The sequence below is a fragment of the Pholis gunnellus genome (genome assembly GCF_910591455.1).
Source record: "Pholis gunnellus genome assembly, chromosome: 2".
NCBI classification, from domain to species: domain Eukaryota; kingdom Metazoa; phylum Chordata; class Actinopteri; order Perciformes; family Pholidae; genus Pholis; species Pholis gunnellus.
In genome coordinates, this window is record NC_136536.1 from 21,586,475 (window position 1) to 21,608,040 (window position 21,566).

The 21,566-nt window shown below is 43.2% G+C and overlaps 2 protein-coding genes across 2 annotated transcripts; one reads left to right on the top strand and one right to left on the bottom strand.

The window, feature by feature from the left end:
* Positions 1–2,432: 2,432 nt before the first annotated feature.
* Positions 2,433–9,976, bottom strand: znf341 (zinc finger protein 341; the record flags this gene model as incomplete). The annotated part of the gene is made up of 15 exons (XM_079167156.1): positions 2,433–3,354; positions 3,820–3,890; positions 4,109–4,220; positions 4,704–4,836; positions 4,941–5,037; positions 5,177–5,385; positions 5,494–5,747; positions 5,979–6,168; positions 7,264–7,354; positions 7,445–7,538; positions 7,912–8,095; positions 8,179–8,622; positions 8,727–8,876; positions 9,278–9,468; positions 9,868–9,976. 15 exons carry the CDS (start codon positions 9,974–9,976, stop codon positions 2,738–2,740), a joined length of 2,946 nt encoding a protein of 981 aa, XP_079023282.1. The 3' UTR covers positions 2,433–2,737.
* A 2,101-nt stretch (positions 9,977–12,077) lies between these two features.
* On the top strand, positions 12,078–20,061 carry e2f1 (E2F transcription factor 1). Its single transcript, XM_079168854.1, is given in 7 exon segments — positions 12,078–12,776; positions 12,991–13,090; positions 13,732–13,951; positions 14,129–14,303; positions 14,307–14,522; positions 14,797–15,079; positions 16,115–20,061. Coding segments are annotated over 7 exon segments (1,488 nt in total). The 5' UTR covers positions 12,078–12,524; the 3' UTR covers positions 16,357–20,061.
* The last annotated feature ends 1,505 nt before the right edge of the window (positions 20,062–21,566 follow it).

Consider the following 21,566-nt stretch of genomic DNA (forward strand, 5'->3'; position numbering starts at 1 on the left):
TGTGCCTTGAATGAATACAAGAATCTGTCAGTAAAATACATTTATTACGGTGTTTCAGGACTTGCAGATTTCTATTATTGACATTTATTTGTGCCATACTAATATCCATTGATGCAATTACTTAGATATTCCATTTAATAATATTTTTAACAACAAAAATAATATAAGAACAGAATTTCTTTACGTATTTGTTAATTTTATCTTGTTTATTATCAATATTTATTTATGTACATATTTCAGATTTTATTTAATCTATTTAGCCATATGTTAAAAGCTTAGAAAACCATTTGAAAACCCTAAAATTAATCAACATTTAAAATGGAAACTCAAAATACCTAAAACGTGCATCGAAAAAAATTAAACTTCAAACAGTTTTAAAACTTCAAAAGAACTGAAAACTCAAAAAACTTAACTCTTCAAACAACCCTTTTAAAATATGCAACAAAAAAACAGGTTTCCTCCACAAGCAAAGCATGTATCCCTCCCGTAGTCTCTCTTTAAATGCATTGATATGTTGAAAGTTTATAGAAACCGTTTGAAAAACCTAAAACACATTCTAACCCGAACCTCAAAAATCCCTAAACCATTGAAACGTGCCAAAATCCCAAAATGAACTATGATCATACATTTAATATTTTTTTAAGATACTAAACCATGCAACGCTTGAACATCCAAACTCTGTGCGGGGCCCTTTTTAATAGCAGGTGTTGGTACCATCCCTACCTTCAGCTAATGTTGAAACGTGAAAGGCTCTCGCTAGAGCCAGTGTTTGGTTTGTCCGTTCTGGCCTGCTGTGGAAACATGGCGGTGCATGCATGGCGGACTACGTGGAAGAGGACTAGCTCTGTATGTAGGTATGAGCTGAGCTAAGCCAATGAAAACACAAGGAGTCTTAGTTTGCCAATAAATCCCCCTAAATGTGACTCACTGGTCCTTTAAACCGTGCATTGAAACATGCTAAAATCTCATATCATGTCTGCATGTTAAACAAATCATGCAACCGTTTGAAAGCTGTCAAATAAAAAGCTTTAAATTATAGATTCAAATAATGCTAAACTATGCATTAAAAACATGCTAATATCCCAAACTGCATCAACACGTTAACATCTTGCAAAAGAACTTAGAAACCTGTAATATGTAAATTCAGGCATCATTGTTTCCTGTCTGTGCTTCATCCAGATGTTGCTGATCAGAGAGACAAAGCCAGTTGTTGGTGTGTGTTGTCTGAAACTGCTTAATCCTCTCCCGATTCGCGTCCCTTCTCTTTCTGTGTGAATGACTTTACTCTTGTGTGTATGTGTAGTCTGCCTTATATTTAGGTCTCTGTGTGGTACAGTGGAGGTTTAGTAGCCACGGTCCTGCCAGCTCTTGGTGATTATAGTATACAGCAGCCATGTAGTTACTTTTAATATTCACGTAACGCATGTTTTGTACTTAATCTACTTAATACTGTCATTCTGTTCCTTTGTACAGTAATTGTAACTCCTGCTCCTTCAGTCTAAACTCTACACCTGACATCTACTGCATGTCTGCTGCTCCTGGAAGAGGGATCCCTCCTCTGCTCCTCTGATTGAGGTTTCTCCCTTTTTTCCTGTTAAAGGGTTTTTGGGGAGTTTTTTCCTCACTCAAATCGAAGGTGAAGGACAAAAGAATGTCCTACGTTTTACAGATTATGATGACCCCTGAGAACATTTTTATATTTGGCTATATAAATAACATTGATTGTACTTGACTTTAAAGGCTCTATAGAGTATTGTGTTTGACCAAGCCATACATTTCAATGTAATATTATTCTTCAGACTATTTAGTCTATTTTATACATGTTCACACTCGTAGGTTAGGTCGTAGGTTAGGTCAATTTATTTTAATATAATACATTGTTCCCTTTAAATACCAATAGCCCAGTTAATGCTCTACACTGTACTCACATGAAGTCCCTACGTTGACTAGAACTTCACTTCTGTGAAAAGAACTGATTTTTTCTTTGTCGGATGAAGAAAGTTTGTCTAACCCTGAAAGGAATTAGACCTATAATGCATGTGTCCAATATCAAACCACTAACAGCAAACACATGTTTGAAATGAATATGTAATATTATAACACATTTAGGCTATTTCTACATCCATCATGTGGTTATTTCATCATGTTTTCATTATTATTACAGAACTTGGGTTGCTCCAGCAGCTGGAATTGGTGACATCATCTACATGATGGATGGTAGAATTCTTGGAAGTTTAAGAAATCACCAACTGAAGTAGAAGTAAACAAGGAAAGCTGAGGGAAAGTTGGTTCAACAACAAACTGAATGTCTGATCATCCGTACAGTTAAAGAGTATCGGAGGAAGGACTTTCACTCACAATGCCAGAACCTTTATAAGGACACAAATAAACTTTGAGACACGGGTAACCTTAAAATAATTTACTTTTTGCGACATAGAATTAGAGAAAATGTTTCCGTTACTTTTGACATTATGACATTTTAAATGAACACTGTGGCTCATCTTGCGCAATGATTGTACACAAGTACATGGAAATGGTCCACTGGTTATTTTGGCAGTATAGATACCAGGTATAACAAAAGGTAGACCTACTTACTTTACAGTAAAATCAGTGTATGTAATTTAACGTTTTAATATAAAACAAATAATTTCCCAGACTTAAAAAACAAAAACAAATGATGGATAGCTTAGTTTGTTTGGTCCACGTCCGGGAAACGTTCCAACGAAGATGCTTAAAACTACAAACATTGCTGCTGCAAACAGTTTTGGTCATTGCTCTGAATGTGATCCAGTGCCATAACACCATGTTCCATCCCATCATCCTCCTCCTCCTCCTCCTCCTCCTCTTCATCTTCATCCTCCTCCTCCTCCTGTCCTTCAATGCTGGTGATAGTCATTACAGCCTGACAACCCTCGTCAGCCGTCCTCCCCTCTTCATCTTCATCATCTTCCTCCTCCTCCTCCTCCTCCTCCTCCTCCTCCTCCTCCTCCTGCTGCTCGTGTGTTTCCTGCTCCTGGCTGCCCTTTGAGCTGCGGTCATTCTCTCCGTCTTCACCGCCCGACATGTTTTCTCTTCTCAAGAACCTGCTTCTTCTCCCGTCGTCCTCTCCATCCTTCTCCTCTGCCGCTCCCACCGCCTCGTCTCCCTCCGCCTCTCCGGTCCCTCCTTCACTTCCCGTCCCGTTTCCGGCTGCAGGACATTTGTGATCTCTGTAATAGCTCTGTCTGGTGAAGCCCTTGTTGCAGGTGGAGCATCTGAAGCGGTAGTTGTCTGTGTGGGACTGCTGATGCTCCAGCATGTGGGCCCTGCGGCTGAACGCCTTCTGACAAAAAAGACACTTGTAGGGTTTGATACCTGGAGGGAAGAGGAGTTCATAAGAATCAATTAAATGATGTGATTTAGAGACTAATAAAGGGTTTACCTCGCTTCATTTACGCCTTATGCAAACATGTACTGTATGTAACTGCAAACTGAAGTTTCAGTGATACAAACAATTCTCTCTCCTTTTAAGCTGCTCTAGACTTCTACACCTAAACATGATATTTCTATCTTTTTATTGAATCTATTGGCCCTGCAAACACACACTTATGATTTCCAGTCAAGTCTCAGGTATGACTACAAAAAAGTCCATCATCCAACAGCAATATTTCCACATCTGGGTCACCACCAATATGTAATGTATTCAATCTGCTCACTTATTTGTGTAAACATAAAGCGGGAAAGGACGTTTTCTTATTTCTACAACATCACAACAACATCACAAGCAATATTCCGTCATCTCTGTTCAGATGAAAATGATTTCTGGTGATATTCACTCACCAGAATGGGACAGAATGTGGGCCTTGAGTTTGTCTGGCCTGTTGAATTCTTTAGTGCAGCCCACATGTGTCCTGATGACAAAAAAAACAGACAAATTAAATTAAATAACCTGTAAGACAGTCTAATAGAAAAGAATCAAAAGAAAAAGAGGACAGAAAAGCTCAAATGAGGAAAAAGGAGAAGAAGGATAGACGTAAAAGTTGAAAAGGCTTGAATGATGAAAAGAATTAAGTAGGAACAAGGGAAGTTAAATAAGCCAATAGGTCTTGTTTCCACCGGAGAGCCTCACCTAAACGGACACTTGTATTTCTTGAAGGGTTCGTGGATGAGCATGTGTCGCTTCACTTTGTCCTTCCTGTTGAACGTCGCCTCACAGAGGGAGCATTTGTATGGCTTTTCACCTGGAAAACGGGATCAGCATCAGACTCTCAGCTTTACTTTCATTAATGACTTCTAAATGATGTGATTGACAATCGGGGGCGAATGTAACGGAAGTGTTTCCTTTGGACACACTTCTTGCATTTGCACAGCACATTTTAGCCAGAGACTCATCAGCTTGTGTAATCGGTAGTTTACTCAGGCATTATTAAGGTTTTATTGAGCACTTCCTTATTTTAACAATAGTTTCTTCCTGCTGTCGCAGCTACATTTTCTGGTGTGACTGGAATAAAGTGCAGAACTGGGTTGTTAGACTAAAACTAAAGCTACCCGAAGAAACTCAAACAAATCGGCATCAATAGAGAATATACAGCAAGGAGACTATCAACACATCAGCCCTCGACTTAGCTACGGAACCCAGCACAATGGACCCATGGCTTGGCTTCAAGTCTTCATACAAATAATTGTCAGGGGGACAAAGAATGCTTTCTGAAAGTCTTTCAGACCTGAGTGAATGCGTGTGTGCAGTTTGAGGTAGTGCTCCGTCTTGAAGGCTTTCTTGCAGATCTGACACTTGAACCTCCCTCCAATGCCGTGAGTGGGGAGGTGGCGTCTGAAGTACCTCTCGCACGGGAAAACCTGACGGCCAGCAACAGAACGGATCAGACGCTGTGCCGAGGTCTTAGAATGTGACATGAAAAGGTAAAGAAACCCAGAAGATGTTAAGCACGGGACACTCGTACCTTTTGACAGTGGGGGCAGGGAAAGTTGTGCGAGGCAGTCAGTAGATGCTGTTCCAGTGCCTCCTGGGTAGAATATCGGCTTTGGCACTTGACACACCTGAGGTGAAATGCAAGAATAAAAAAAAGGGTGTTTTTTGTTAGGGATAAGAATGACCACCTTCAGGATGCCAGCGTTCTTCCTTCTATTCTGCTGGAATTAACACGGAGTCAACACAACTGTGAGCGATCGAGCCGACCTGTAGATGCTGGTTTCCTTGTGCGTGCTCTGCTGCGGGCAGAAGCAGTGGGAGTACTGGTGGACTCCCAGTTCGAACAGCGAGGGGAACACCTTGCTGCAGAGGTGGCAGCGGTAGGTCAGCTGCTCCTGGTGCGTCCTGATGTGCTCCAGGAACTGATCCAACTTATGGAAGGTCTGGGAGCAGGACTTCAACACACACTTGTAAACCTGCGGGGGTGAGTGAGCGTGGTTATTAAATCTTGCCACGTAAGAAGTAAAATCCCCCCCAAAAAAGGAGACAAAGAAGGAAGCAAACATAATGGACTCTGCACTCACCTGCTCCCCTTTGTGCTGAGTCAGGTGAGACTTGAGCTGGAAGTAGGTCTTAAACTTGCTGGCGCAGAACTGGCACTGGTAGGAGCTGTCTATTACAACTATTTGTTTGGTCTGAGCTTGGCACTGCTGGTCCTGGTTGGACTGCACCTGCTGCATCTGTACCTGAGGATGCCCGTTCTGCGTGGCCTCCCCTCGGTCACACTCCGGATCAGCCAGAGCCTCAGCCGCACTCTCCTCCAATTCCACCGGAGCTTCTGTAATCAGGTATTGCATCGTCGCTGTAAGGGCTGCAGCTGTAAGTCTGATGCTGGATCAGTAGCCGTCATTACTTTTATAATTAGATCCAGCAATCACGTAGGACACGAAGGCAGCATTTACTGCAGGCTAATGTATAGTTTTAACAAGGTGTACCTAATAATCAGGCGGCTGAGTGTATTGTTCATCAGCATATGTTACATATCATGAATATCGTAAACAGATATTACCTGTGTGAACTACCTCTTCCTCTGCTTGTGTTTGACAGTTCTGCTGCTGTAACTCCTCCTCCTCCGGTTCACCATGCGGCTGCTGCAGCTGCTGCTCCCCGCCCGCCTCCTCCTCATTGGACGACACTGGTACCACCTTTACTGTGATTGGTAATCTGGACACCGTGCTGGCCACACCCATAGGCCACACCTTTAAGATAAAGAGTTGTTGTTCTTACTGCGTTGGCACTATGCTGCGTTCACATCTCATGAAAATAATAATCAAAGGACATTCTTTACGATATGTTTTACCATCATGGTAATTAACTATTTTATGCTAAACCCTTCCCCCCCAGACGGTCATTGTCCAATCATAGCTTAGCAACCGTAACTAGCCACGACAGGTCTGTCAAGCTTTGGATTTTTCCACGTGTACATGGAGTATACGGAGAGTTTGAAGCGTGGTCTCTCTTTTTTGCAGCTTTCAAAACCAAAAACATAAGCTTTTGTTTGTGACATTTTGTTTGTGACCTCTAGCGTACGCTGTAAACGTTAGCATTTTAGGCTAACTAGCTTGCGATACAGAAGTAGCAACGCGTTACTTTCAAAGCGAGGGAGCATTTCCTACTCTGTGTGTCACAGGTGACGTTAAAAGAAAAGTGTTATTTTCAAGAGCATTTACACTTTGTAGTATTTTCCCACCGTGAGGTCCTGAACACCAACATGTAAGAGTTTAGACTAACGTAGCTGCTCTTCATTGTCTGAGTTTTGTACTCCGGCAACCGGCCTTAGCCCCAGTTTTGTTTTATCACGATATTATGTATGTAGCCGTCAAGTGCATATAGAACACGGTTCTTTTTCTTTTATCAGTCAGCTTTTGTGCTTGGCTGTGTTTTTAATCAACTCTTGGAGCTAACGTTAGCTTGATTAGCAAACTAGCTTCACCTGATAAAATCTGCTAGAAACGAGAAGCACGCATTTGTCCATCTCTGTCTGAAATTAAGGACATATTTGTTTAAAAAATGGCTATGAATTCTGCGAGGTAAATCCGTCACTGTTGTAAACTGCTTGACAGGTAATTAATAGGGGCGGGGCTTAGCGAACGGTCAATTGGTACATTTTTGGGCGAGCGTTGCCTAAGATCTTAGGAGGGTTGGTATTTGTTTGTAAGGATTTGTAAGTTTACGTTTAACCAGAATGTCATGCATATGGTATTTACCAAATTGTGATGACTTGTGAGGATGATTTTGTCTGGGGGGGGTTACACACTTTTGAAAAAGAGGTATTACCACAAACTAATCAGAACCTTGTGTGTCTGCATGTGTTTCTTCACGTTGGACTTTTGGGCAAAAGCTCGGCCACAGACGATGCACTGAAATGGTTTCTCTCCCGTGTGACTGTCGAAAGAGAGAATAAGTTATTTTCTGGGTGAAAGTCAGTCTTTTTTTCAGATGGGTACGGTCTTATCATGCTGGCCAGGAACTCACCTTCTAATGTGCTGCTGAAGATCAAAGTTTTTCGAGAAGATTTTGTCGCAGAAATTACACTTCAGCTTTGGAACTTTTCCTTTCAGCTGCTCTGCTGAGGAGTGAAATTGAGTGAATGAATACTTATCTTACGATCATCTTTGTACATTTCATATTCATGGTCATTATGTGGTCATGAACAGTTTCATTAATCAATTAATACTTGATTAATGAATTTTTAACAATAGCAGTATGCATGCATGTGTTTTCCTTGGTGGTGGAAGCTGTGCCAGTAGCAGTAGTAGTATTTATAATGTATTAGATCTAATCTAAATGTTTCAAATCATGACTTTTTTTTCCTTTTGTAAAGAGTTTGTGAAAGCACATAACATCACATCATAAATAGTAAATAAATAAATAGTATTCGGATCCAAAACTTCCTTTCAGAAAAGTCAAACTTGCGACTTTTATTTTTTCCCCTCACATACCTGTGGCTCCATCCGAGCTTTTTTTGCTGCTCCTGGATCGTTTGGGGATGATGACCTTTTCGAAGTCGCCCAGCTCCGTCAGGTTGGTGGTGATGCTGCAGGTCTTTGTTTTGGCGCCCTGGTTCCCGGGGCTGTAGACGGGAGGGGTCGTGTATGGCTGGCTCTCCGCGCACTGACTTGGCACCTGAGGGAGACGCAACGGGCTCAGCGCTTCGTCTTCGAACCAGAAAGTCTGGAATTAAGTGTCACAAAAAGTGTTCTACTCACTTGTACAGGATGAAAAGGCTGCAGACCCAATGTGTGGATCTCTGCGCCACCGCCCCCACCCATATGGGGCAGTGCGCTGTACACCTGGACCACTGAGTTGCTGTGGCTCGCTGGGACCTGCGAGGAGAGCGGCTGCTGGGCGGGCTGTCCAGCTGGCAGGGGGTGGGCCGGTGTTTGCCCGGAGGGCAGGGGGAGGGAGGAATGCTGCTGCTGTTGCTGTTGCTGTTGCTGCTGCTGTTGCTGCTGCTGCTGCTGCTGTTGTTGCTGCTGTTGTTGCTGCTGCTGCTGCTGTTGCTGCTGTTGTTGCTGCTGCTGTTGTTGTTGCTGCTGCTGTTGCTGCTGTTGTTGTTGCTGCTGCTGCTGGTGATGGTGATGATGATGGTGATGGTGGTGGTGGTGATGCTGCAGGTATGATACACCAGCTGTGTGCATGCTCAGGTTACTCTGCAATACAGCAAGGGAAGCACATAGATTAGATAATAGTGTAGCAAAACATATACGTACATATTCTATGTACAAAGCTAACGTGTAATGTTGCGCCGTATTACCTGTACAGGCGCCTGCATGGGGGCCATTGGCTGGTCGATGGAGGTGAAGGCTGAGATAGCCGACATGAGGACATCGTCGCTGACCAGCACGTTGCCCTGGACCAGAGTGTGTGTCAGAGGGGAGGGCGGTACCGTGATGTAGGTGGATACCTGATGTGTAAGTGGAGGAGGGTTACGCAAACAGGAGAGTAACACACAAGTAAGAAAGCACGCATGTTGGTGGAGAAATGTATGGTTCTTACCCGCTTTGCTAAATACTGTCATCTCAGTGGGGAATGATACATGTGTGTCGTAGTCTCAGAAAGCACAATTAATGTTCCTGTATGGTTTTATCTTAACATGTGTTGAGTAATTCTTCTTTCTTCTTCTAATAGTCCTGCTGTCACTGCTTTTACGTAAATTCAAAACATATTTCTAAGATACCTTTATTCTTCCTCCTTTGTCTCCACATACGCATGCATTTATGTCAGGTTACTGAAAGTTTTAAGTCTTAAGTGGCTCAAACTCACTTTTATCAATCACCCACATTAAAATACCCTAACTACCCTCACCTGTCTGTTGGCCGGGGTCTGTGGTCCGGAGCTGATTGAGGGGACCGGTGTGTAGGCGTTGGTGGAGGCCAAGGACACTGTGGACAGGGAGGGGACGCTGGACTGGCACTGCTCCCTCTTGTGCATCATGAAGGCCGGCAGAGAATTGAACTGTTTCTTGCACTTCCCACACAGGAACACGTCCTCGTCGTCTGTACGGAGGACACACATAAGAACGTTTGAGGTATGCTGAGGTGATAATCTGAACTGCAGCACGCATGGTCACGCGGGAGACACAAACCCTTCTGCCACAATGAAGCTCAATTATGAAGGGATTGTTCTATTCATTCATAGCAAAACAGCTGTGCATTCTCTTTTTCTTTTTATATATGTGACACAAACACAAGTTGCAATGCCATAACATCAGGGAGATAAGGTAAGCGCTGTAAGTGAACAAGTATTAATTGGCACATGTGACTAGCCGAGCAAATAAATGAATCCAAATATAAGTGCATAACAAAAAATAAACCTTCTGATTTTTGTGTTCTTCATTCTGTAGTTGATTGTTTGGTTTCAACTCAGCTGTCATTTGCTGTATCTGCTGTACATACCCATGGACTGTATAGTGGACGTCCCGGAGACGTTCTGATTGTTCGGGTCAGGAACTCCACCTTGGCCGTCCAGCAGAGACTGGACCGCCAACACAGTCTGGTTGTCCATGCCTGAGGAGGAGGAAGAAGAGGAGGGTGGAGAATCATGTAATAAGTGCCACGCTGCAAAAAAAAAGCTCCATTGTATTCAAGGCACGTAATGCTTTTATGTTTCACTAAAACTATGACAATATGAAGATGGAAGGGAAGACTTGTGTCAACAGGAAGCATCTCTTCGCTCACTTCGGTTGACCTTCCGATGTAAGATGAAAGACTAGTGCATGCTTTAAATCAAGATGACCATCTTCATATCGTGTTTCCTCCAACTACTTCAGCTCTACTTATGCTATATTGACCTTATGATGTATATAGGGAAACAAATCAACACAAATCTAATTATAATATTAAATACTTCAGGAAACTAATATGGGTCGCTGTAAATGCATTATCGACTAACACAGACACAGTATTAGCCTTTATAGAAGGCCGACTATAGCAACAATACAGTGTTGTCATCAAAAGGGCCTCCTGCAAACATGTCAAATGCAGTCTGAATAGCAAGAGGGGAACACATCATTGTATCGCCTGGCTGCAGTATAATGAAAACGACTCACAGTCGTAACTTGTCCATAAGGTCTGAGCAACAATCAATCTGTGTGTTTGTTTACAGTCAGTCACTCCCCCCTCTGGGATGTTTTCGTTGTTATAACTAAACTAGACGCATTCGTATCGGTTTAAAGTTACTTGTATTCACATCGAAACGGTCCTGGTGTATTGGCGTTGTTTAAAACTCACTCGCGTTTCATTCTAGCTGTAATTACGTGGTTATTAACAAATTATGCCTACCTTCAAGCACTTCAAATATTGCTTGCGCCATCTTGCAGCTCCTCTTTCTGCGCAATAGGCGCTCGACTAGCAGGGGCTGCCTGTTGAGGTGCGCTCCCCTCGATCACAGGAAACACTCAGACGAAGTGTTTGGAGGCAAACGTTTTCTAATAAATGTTCGCAAAGGACAGACGGGGGTTTGGCAAATGTTTTCCGACAGGAGGTAGAGCTTGTTTGTTTGCCTGAGGCCATCGAGACATCACGGTTAAGGTTTTTTGCGTCACTCCAAATAACATTTTCTCACCTGTCACTTGGTTAAATAGGGCGTGACACACTTGAGTTTTGAGTGATGTCAGTCACAATAGTTTTAATGGGAAACATTTTACGCTTACGTGTAAGCAATTAAGATAAGATAACAGAACTAACGTGACGGAAGTACGTTTTTTTTTCGCGGGACTTGAATGCATCTTCGTATCGATGAATCTCCGCTCGATAGAATGACAGACAACAGTTTCCACCAATCAGAGACCGTCTGTCCCGCCCCACGGAACGTGCTGGTTTTCGACCAATGGTAACCGTCGCATTGAAGCACGTGTCAGTTTCGCGGCAAAAAGATTTCGCGCGAAAACTGTCTGAGTCTTGTTTAGCTGTAGATCAGCTGGGACAATAACAACAATAACAGCCGTTAACGGGGTCGCAACGGCTCTTTTATAAATGGACCGCGCCCGATGTGAGCAACCGACGGACCGACAGCCGCTGTTTTAAAGAAACGCTTTTATTTCACCGGTTTATTCCTTACATTTCCAGTTTTGTCAGACTGCTTCCTGCGTGCCCCAACAAAACGAGGGGGATAAAGAATTTCGGCTAATAACTCAGCTAGCATGCTAATCCGCCCTATATTTTCACATGTATCGATATCGCGTTATACTCCGCTGAGCTAACTGTCGCTTCATCACTTGTACTTCCAAAAATGCGTTTGGACTTGTGGTGATGTGTTTTACATCGCAGATATTTTATTTCGATAGCTCACTTCTGGAGTGCTGCTATAAAGTTGTAATAACCATTTAACAGACCCCCGTCTGAGGTGTAAGGATACATTATAATGTTTTATTGACTTAAATAGCTAGTTTGTCGGCTGCACTTGGTTGTTTGTGAACTTGTGTCGGTCTTTGTTGTGAGGACACGAGCTAGCTGTGTTAGCAGGGCTGGTCGTTGTGTTAAGGGCAGAGTGGACAGGCCTCGCGGCTCTGCTGTCACGTTACTGACAGGAGAGATGAAAACAAAAGATTAGCTTGCTAGCTCGCTAACCCGCAGCGTTTACTGCAGCCACGGACGAATTCGCGACTCTTTCTTTGCTAACATATCAGCGGCTGAGCCCCGAGGCTCCGAGCTGGAATGTTTTGGTGTTTAGCAATAGTCTTTTATTGGCCAAATTTCCTGTTTGGCAGAACATCCTGTGCTGCCGTTTCACCACCAGCCCAATATTGTTTTTTCAGCAGTTAGCTTACAATAGGTTATCTTTTACGTTTAAGTAACATTGTTGTTTATAATGCATTTGTAGTCTTTTTTATTTATTTTATAAGCAATAAGATGGACAATAGGGAAAGGGTAACTTTTTAAAGACATGTCCAAGCTGCCTGTAAACGCCTGCAAGCAAACTTTCAAAAGGTTTCATCATTGTTCCTTAAATTCACGGACTACAGCCAATCCGAGTGGGTGTTGATACTCAAACTGCAGCACCTCAGCTCGCCCCTGAAGTCCATCGAAGGGGGTTACCCCGCTGACACACCGCAATGTCAGAGACTCTGATAACAGGGCAGACATCGGAGGATCTGTTGGTTGACTTTGAGACTCTGCTGAACTCTGGGAGCATCGACCTGAGCGAGAACCACCAGATAGTGATCATCACCAGCCCCAGCAATGAGGGACTCCACCCGGCCATCGCCCCCACCAGCACAGGGGAGATCCTGCTGTTCGCCACGCCGCAGGGCCCCGTCGACGTGGGGAACCAGGACAAGAGACGACCAGCTCTGGGAAGACCTCCGGTAAGGAGAGAGACGAGGAGATGTGCTTCAATATATTATGTTGAATTGTTTCCGCGAACGTGCTTCTACACACATGACAAAGCTGTAGAAGTCCATCCACCCGTTGCTCTAAGACACTGCTTTTCATTCAGCGGTGGCTTTCATTTATTCAGTTGTTTTCACTTCTTAATACATAGTAATTACATCATTGTTACACCCATTTGTATCTCTTCAGGTAAAGAGGAAGTTGGACCTGGACAGTGACCATCAGTACGTCAGCACAACTCGACCGTCCATAGGCCAAGCACCACCCTCCACACCTGCTCCTCCCAGAGGTACACACACACACACACACACTTTCAGCTTGATCCACTGATTTTTCAGAAGCAATACATCAGCTGCACGTGAGCACTACATCAATTCAATCCATACAAACTCTGACCTTTGCTACAGCCGTCATTGTCCTGAAAACAAAACAGCCGTCTTTTTATCAGCACAGCCTGTGTTTGTCTTCAGCAGGCTGACTAGTATCAGAACATTATCAAAACTATTGGTCCAGCCAAGTGACAAAAGATTCATACAGGAAGACCATGGCTGTTATTTAAAAATCAGTTGTTGTGGTTCAAAACATATGGTGGCTTATCACGCTTCACTACATGCACAACAAACAAAACAGAAAATCTATGTGGAGTGTTAAAGGGTTCTTAATTGACTAAACACTTGTTGTAGTCACTGTATTTTCACTACAAACTATAAATTCATGTCTCGTATGTCTTTCTGAAATGGGATAAAAAACAAGGTATGATGTTAGAAAAATAGTAACTGTATTAAAATCCTATAATAGAGTTGATTCCTTGGAAGTTTTACGTGAAGTTTAGTGTGAAAAGCTTTAAAAAAAGTAGCACACAAACATTTCTCCGAGTTGTGGTTGAAAGCAGAATTCTTTTGAACCCACGTGTGCTCCCTTTCTTTCCAGTTCCTCGAACCACGACGGAGAAGTCCCGCTACGACACCTCCTTGAACCTGACCACCAAGCGCTTTCTGAACCTGTTGTCCCAGTCGGCTGACGGCGTGGTGGATCTGAACTGGGCCTCGCAGGTCTTGGACGTCCAGAAGAGACGCATCTACGACATCACCAATGTCCTGGAGGGAATTCAGCTCATCTCCAAGAAGTCCAAGAACAACATCCAATGGCTGTGAGTGTGAATAGAGAATACATACGACCACATTCAATTGGTGTTTGAAACATAAACAATTGAAACACTTTAAGCGCAAATACAAGCACATAAAAAAAGTGGCTGGTATGTTGTGTTTGGAGTCCATAAACATATATTTTCCCCCTCTTAATATTTACATGCTGTCTTCCCCTGCAGCGGTAATCGCGTTGACGCGGCGTTGGTTTCCCGCCATAAGGAGTTGCAGAGAGAGGTGTGTGACCTCACAGACGCCGAGGAGCAGCTGGACGAGCTCATTTCCAAATGTAACCTACAGCTCCGACTGCTCACAGAGGACCCGCCCAACAAGAAATATCCTTTCGACCACTTTAAGTGACCATTTACATTTAGCCAGCGAAGCGCTCTTGCAGTCTTGGTCCCCCCACCCCCCCCCCCACATGCTGCTGTATTGTATTCCTTCACCGTTGTGTTCATCACGCTGGGCTACGTGCGCTGCCAGGACTTGAAGAAGTCCTTCGATTCCCCGGACCAGCTGGTCATGGTGATCAGAGCGCCACCGGAGACCCAGATGCAAGTTTCAGAACCCAGCAAGGTAACGGGCCTTGGAATGTTTTGAGGCATGTTTAAAGGACCTCAGAATTTCTGCGAATGCGAAAAACGAGGGACGGAATCTCAGATTTTGAAATCCAAAATGCGGATGCAATTTGAGGGAGTTAGTCCTCCAAAAAGCGGAGGAATTCGAGACTAACGGATACATTTTATTCCATTTTATTTTGTAATTTAGAGCACTTTATTTGACACTTTCTGTGAAATTTGATTATCATTAAATGTTAAGTTAATGAAAACATCTTCTCTTCGTCTCTCAGGGTTACCAGGTGTCGCTGAAGAGCACACGTGGTCCGATTGACGTCTTCCTCTGTCCAGAGGACAGCTCCGGCGTCTGCAGCCCCGTGACAGGAAGCAGTCCCTCCAGACCCGATGCCGACCCGTCCCTGGTCCCGCCTCCCACACCACCCACAGACCAGTCGCAAGCCAGAACCTCTACAGCGGCGCTAGACGAGGGTTCATCGTCGCCAGCGTCCACGTCCTCCACCGTGACGGCGGCCTCCCAGCAGGACCCCTCATCGCTGGTGTTAGGTGGCGACGCAGGTGAGCGTTCACGTTTCTCAGTAGATAAATGTACATTTATTGAATTTCCTCAATTACAATTAAAAAGTATCAATAGACACCACTCAAGTCACTCTGCTGCTTACTACCCTGAAAAAGTGTTGAGAATCTACCACAAGGTTGGCGGTTCGATCCCCGGCTCCTACTGTCTGCGTGTCGGAGTGCCCTTGATCGAGGTGCTTAACCTCAAGTTGTTTCCAGGGTGCAGCAAACCGCTGCTCCTAAAATGCATGTGTGTACCGATATGTACAGTACCTGAAGACTCTTAATAAAGTTTACATTTCATAGTCCATCCAACCCCAGTTGGGTACAGGTGCAGGCCAAAAAAACAAAAGAGCACACGGCGTCGGTCATGTACAGTTAGTGGTTAAACATTTGGGATGAAGCGTCGCGCTGTGGAGAGTGGAAGTGGTAAGAAGTAGAAGCTAGCTAGCCTAGCATGCTAACCCCAGCGCTGATTCCTACGCTACGTTATTTTGTGTTTTATTTCAACTCCTGCTGAGTTGTGCGCTGCTGCACTTATTGTCTCTTTTTTCATGGGTTTAGTTGTTCTTGATTTTCAAAACCCAAGTTCAGCAACAGGTTGCCCGGTCACCTCCGCACTTCTTATGTCGCCAAGAGCTTCACCTCACTAAAAAAGTACGTCTGACATAACGAAGGGTGTGATGAAGCCACAGAGCAGGAAAGCTTCAGGCGTTACTAATGCCATTGTGAACAATGGCTGTGTTTTATTTGAGTTTCTCAGGAACGCCATGCCAATGAGTGTGCATGCACAAGACGGTACCTGAAAAACTGCCACACCTTGAATGGCATGCAACCATTGTTTACGTTATCAGCAGCTGTTTCTGCTGGGACTTGTCGAATTGTGTTGCTGTATTTTACGTACATGTATTCTCACAAACACAAAATGCTTGACGCACGTTCCGTGTGTTAATTGGCGGATTAGTTGTTGATCAAACAAACGTTACTGTGCTTCCAGTATTTTTTTTTATTTTGACATTCCACTTTCCGCAGCAGAATCGCTCCTGGGAGGCGACCCGTTCTCCGGCCTCGCAGACATGCCCGATTTCGACCTGTCGCCCCTCTCCTCCTCGGACTTCCTGATTGCGGATGGCATTCCTCTCCCACTGGACGGTTTCATCAACCTGTCCCCCCCCCACAGTCACGACTACCACTTTGGGCTGGAGGACCACGAAGGCATCAGTGAACTGTTTGACTGTGACTTCGGCGACCTATCGCAGGTTTTGGGGGACGGTTAAGATGCAGGAGGAGAGGAGGAGCACGTGGGCCTCTAGATTTAGGACTCATCCCCAGTTCCCTGGGCCTTCCAGAAGAGGGCTGGACATCGACATTTTAAGGGCAAATATCTGTCGAAAGTCCAAACTTCATGTTTTAATTGTGCGGTTGTGGGCGGAAAATGATTTGTGTGTCGATTGCCTGTCATCCTCAAAATAGCAACCCTAATTCCAAAATCTGTTTCCCCAAATTGTACAGCACATTATCATCACTTATCTTTGGCCTTTTTAAACTCTTGGCAAAGACTTTAGCTTTAGCATAGCTATTTAAATTATTTATATGAATGTTATTTTGATAACTTTGTACGTGCGTCGTTTTGTTTCTATGTCGTTGTTCTTGATAATCTTTAATCCAGGTGGATTGTGCAGGTGTTTGGACTCATAGGGCTGGTTTCCTTAACTCAGATTAGCCTACATCCGATCCATGCGGCTGGTTTTTGTGACGTCTCGGGCCTTAAGGGGAAAAGTTTGCATCCCGCTGCCGAAGCTGGTTCGGTGAAACCAGCGTTTTGAGACGGGAAGTTTCAGTGCGGGGGCTGATCCAAAAGCGTCTTGTAGCTGTGGTGCAGTTTCACACTCTCAATACGTCCCCCCCCCCACAATTATAAGAGGCCATTGCAAGCACAAACTATCTCCATTGATAATTAGTTTTATCTCAAACACTGGAATCCTGAGCGACTGGTTTCTGCAACGTCTCTGACGGTCACTCGAGGTGATGACCAGCTTTGCTTCTGCTCCGCAGGCTCCTACAGTTGGAATGAATAGCTGAAGGTTCATTCTGAATTTCCCTCCAAACCCGCTGACCAATGGTTTTACGGGGCTGTATATATTTATCTGAGTTACAAGTGACTGAGATGGTGGCGCTTCAACTAAATGGTAAACCTAAAGGGTTGACCATGTTTTTTTTTTTTTATTTTCTTCAAAAGACGCATTTCCTCCGGTCGTCTGGGGGAAGAAGTCTGGATTCACCGAATGGTGCCTCGAAAGCCATTTTAGAGACTCCACGGTGTTGACTAGTGATGTGGTTTGAAGGAAAAAGGGTCCAGATAGGTTTTGTTGTTGGTGAGCAGGAGAGCAGGTGGTGATAGTCTGCTGCAGGTATGCTAGTGATTAAGAACGCATACGGGGTGTGTTGTTCTCTGTTAGTTAGCTAGGCGTTTAGCCATAGTCTCAGGTGTTCAGAGAGGAGCGGAGTCTTAAATCGACGTTTTTGATGCAAACGTGTGTGCGAGTGTAACCGTGTTCGTTGCGTAGGTTGATGATAGGTTTTAGGTTTAGAAAATTCTTGAAGACAGTGTGTTCTTTTTGTTTTGTTTTGTTATTATTTTAGGGTCAAAGCGAGAGAAGTTCACCAGATGCCTGTAGACTAATGCTCCCGAAAACCGCCCGACTGTTAATGGCATGTGGGGTCCCCGAGCCCTGACGCACAGTTAAAGGACCTCGATTGGATCCTCACAACACCGTACAATCATCATTGCATATTTTCTTAAAAAGCGCATTCAGTCTGGTTTCGTTCATCGTTACTTGTGAATCAAAGCACAGCTGCGCCGTTGCTTTTACTCCTGTCTAATCGGTGTGGAGCGGCGGTGAGGGGGGTTGAGGTGGAAGGGATGGACTCTTGAGAGGACGTGCTGTTATTGTTCAGCATATGCAGTTCAGAAAGGTAACGTTCATGCCTTAAATCAATGACCTCTAGCTGGGATATCTTATCTCGGCCCCCCAAAAGGGTCGATGCCTGCTTGTTTTTCTGCGATAGTCGCACCCAGGCTGCGTCTTGACATACGACCAACGTGCATCGATTTTCAATTGAAATAAGCAGCAAAAGAAACCAACGTTTTTTTCCGTTTCACTCAAGAGATGGAAAAACTGCTCCGCGTCACGTATCGTCATAGTTAGAAATGTCTGCGTCGAACTTTATTGCTTGTTCTAAGTTATGTAAGTTAACATGTTTGTTTTTTTGCATTCCTGAAGTATTGATATGCGTGTCGGGTGCATGTAATTGTTTTTGTTGAATTTCATATTTATTTTTTAAAAAATAATAAGAAAAAAAAAAGTGTTGGGGGGGGGGGGGGCGTGTTCATAGAAAAAATGGTACTGAATTTTTCATTTATTTTCTGTCAGGGAGCGGCTTTACACCCATGTGTTTATTTGGGGAATCCAAGCAAATCATGAAGTTTGTGTTTTGTTTGTAAATTAACTTCTCATCACTAGCACCTTTTTATATTTTGCCATGTTTCTTTGTTGTTGTTTTCCTTCTTAGAGAATCTATTCTTCCCCGTTGTGCATGTGCAACCTTCACATTGGCTAATGATGCATACAAATGTTCAGGACTACAGTTTGTCGTTTTGACCAAACTGACCACACGTGTAACTTCATAATTCTTCACACCGTCTCTTGTCCACGTCGGCTTCGATGACGGATATCTCCATGTTGCAGGCAACATCGCTGATCTGAGGTTGCACACCTTCTAGCTCCGGTCATCTTCTTCCTTTATCGTCAGTGGAAACCATCAAATCCAGCTTCTGGAAAACTGTTCAACTGAGCGGTGTTACAGGCCTCTAAAATGGTATTTGCCTCTTGTAACCCTCGTAATGTATCGTATGTTTGGTCTTTTCTCTGCGCTTCACTTCTATCGGCAGCTGAGCTGATCGACGTCGTCGTTGAGGTGTCGGCAGTTCACGTCGCGTTTCGTTTCTCTGCGGGACAAAAGCATCGCCTTGTCGAGGTAAAACTATTAATTATTAATGAAAACTCAAATCAGGATTTATTTTTTGTGTGTGGACGTGGTGAAAGAATGTTTTCAGGTGTTTTGTGTGTGCGCGTGTGTGTGTGTGTGTGTGTGTGTGTGTGTGTGTCATTTTGTTTGGAAACAAAAGTTCAGATTTGCACCAGGGTTGAAATCAAATCACTTTCAGTTCAAAGAAACTAGGATTCAAAGCATGTATAATAATAACAGGTCGGGGCTCCTTATGAAATATATGCCATTCACTACACAACATTAACAATATTGCAACGTATGATAACTTCCGACAAGTTATTCTTCCCTTTTTGCGTTCTACCAATGTCTGGCAATGTTTCCTTTTGTTTTACAAGCAAAATGAACTAAACTTCACAGGAAACCTCTTGGTCAAGTTTAGGTATCAAAATGACTTAGAAGTGACAAATAAGTCAACGTTGACTCCTGGCTTCACATGGGACACGAACAGCGGCCTCCGGGGTGAAAGTCTGATTGTTTTTGGATCCGACCTCCCGATGCAGACGATGACACTCTTTACACTTCTGCTTGATGATTAAGGGGGTTACACGCATACATCACGCACTTGTCATGCGTTGCAGTCACTGCTGGATGCAAAAGAAGTGCAACCGGCTGACGAATGCTATAGAATTTCTGTGGTTTAACAGAACGAAAGTGAGTTGACTCCAGCCCTGTTTCAGTCGCTGTTCAAAGTGCTTTGAAGGGAAACCGCAGTTAATCCAGCAATTTAACAATCAATCAGTTTATTTTGGGAGTTCTTTGTTTGTTTTTGTTTTTTTACAATTTTGACGCTACATAGTGGGTAAAAAAACAGCAACACAGATTTGTACTTGTGAATTATTAATGGACCCTGATATGCCCTTTTGTATCATATTTTCTTTGACAAAAATTAAAAATGAACTATTTTGATTTGACCTTTGATTTGACCTTTGATTTGACCACATGTTGTCTTTCCGTTGCACAAAAGGGAATCTAACCCCCAAAGCATAGTATCCCATTTAATCATTCATGTTCATTTGTCATAAGTTAAGAACGTTGATTGTAATTAATTACCGTAAGCGCTGCAGATATTCCCACAGCGGCGTGCATCACACTTCTAAGCAATGTGAACACAAAAGGTTATTTTTACCGCTCAATTTAATTGTCGTCTGCAAAGGAACCAGCAGGCCTGTAGCAAGAAACGTTAGCGTGTGATTCGTTGTGAGCTTACTGAAGTCAGTGACATTGAACACGTTGTCTTTGCTGCTCCTCATTCCTGCAGTTAGTCTCTTCATTACTGTTGTTTACTCAAACACAAGTTTTGTATTTGTGGTAATTTACTACATGTTATTTCATAGTTCTCATTATTGGAAAAGAAATAAGGGCTCAGACTGAGGTGTTCACTGCCAGAAGCAACCAGAAAATACACATTTAGATGTCGATAACTCATTTTCCATCATTATTCATCACATACACCTAAATACTATCTCACCTGTGCAGCTAGAGGGAGCCCTTCACCCAAGACAGCGCAGAGAGAGACAGTCAGGAGGGCATGATAGGTAGCAAACAGTTCCCAAAAGGTTGGTAAAATGTGACCTCTCACAGAGGTTGTCATCAATACAAGGCCGTTTGAGGATTGATTTACATTGTGCAGAAGTTTCTGTTATTCCAGCCACTCTGTATATTTTTGGAGTATATCATAGAGCTCGTTTTTGGCAACTAATTCCTAAGTCATTTAAATCTCGTTCTGTTTAGTGAGGTGAATGTTGTGCTTCCATTCACCTTTTAAAAACTGATTGGTTGATCAATACGATACCTGTTCTCAGCTGTCTGCAAGAAATTGAAAACATTTACATATTTCCCAAAATGTCCAACGATTCTTCTAAATTCAATTTGAATAGTTTTAGTATTATTTCTTGTATTCTTTAGGATTGCTACCTCTTAAGTGGGAAGTCATATTTCCCTAAATCGTTTCATGATTCATTTGTGGCAAAAATTGCTTTACAAAGCTGTTCTAACCAGCTAAAAGTGTAGTTTTCTGTTTAACCGGTGAGACCATCAGTGTTGCATATTTTATATATACACTGCGCGCACAATTATTAGGCAAGTTGTATTTTTGAGGATTCATTTTATTATTGAACTACAGTGCTCTCGGTCAATCCAGAATGTTAATAAACCTCAAACCTGAATATTCAAGAAAGTAAAAGTCAGGTTTTGGGTTTGTTAGGAGAACATCTATGTGTGCACAATTATTATGCAAATAAATGAAAAACGAAAATCTCACTTGTTTATTTTCATCTGTTAAAGTGAGAATAATAAACAAACAACTCAAAATGTACAAATAAACATTTAAAAAAATATATGAGTGACCAATATAGCATAATAATAATTGTGCATATATGCAATTGTCGAAATTTCAGTCGAAATAATACAAGTCCGG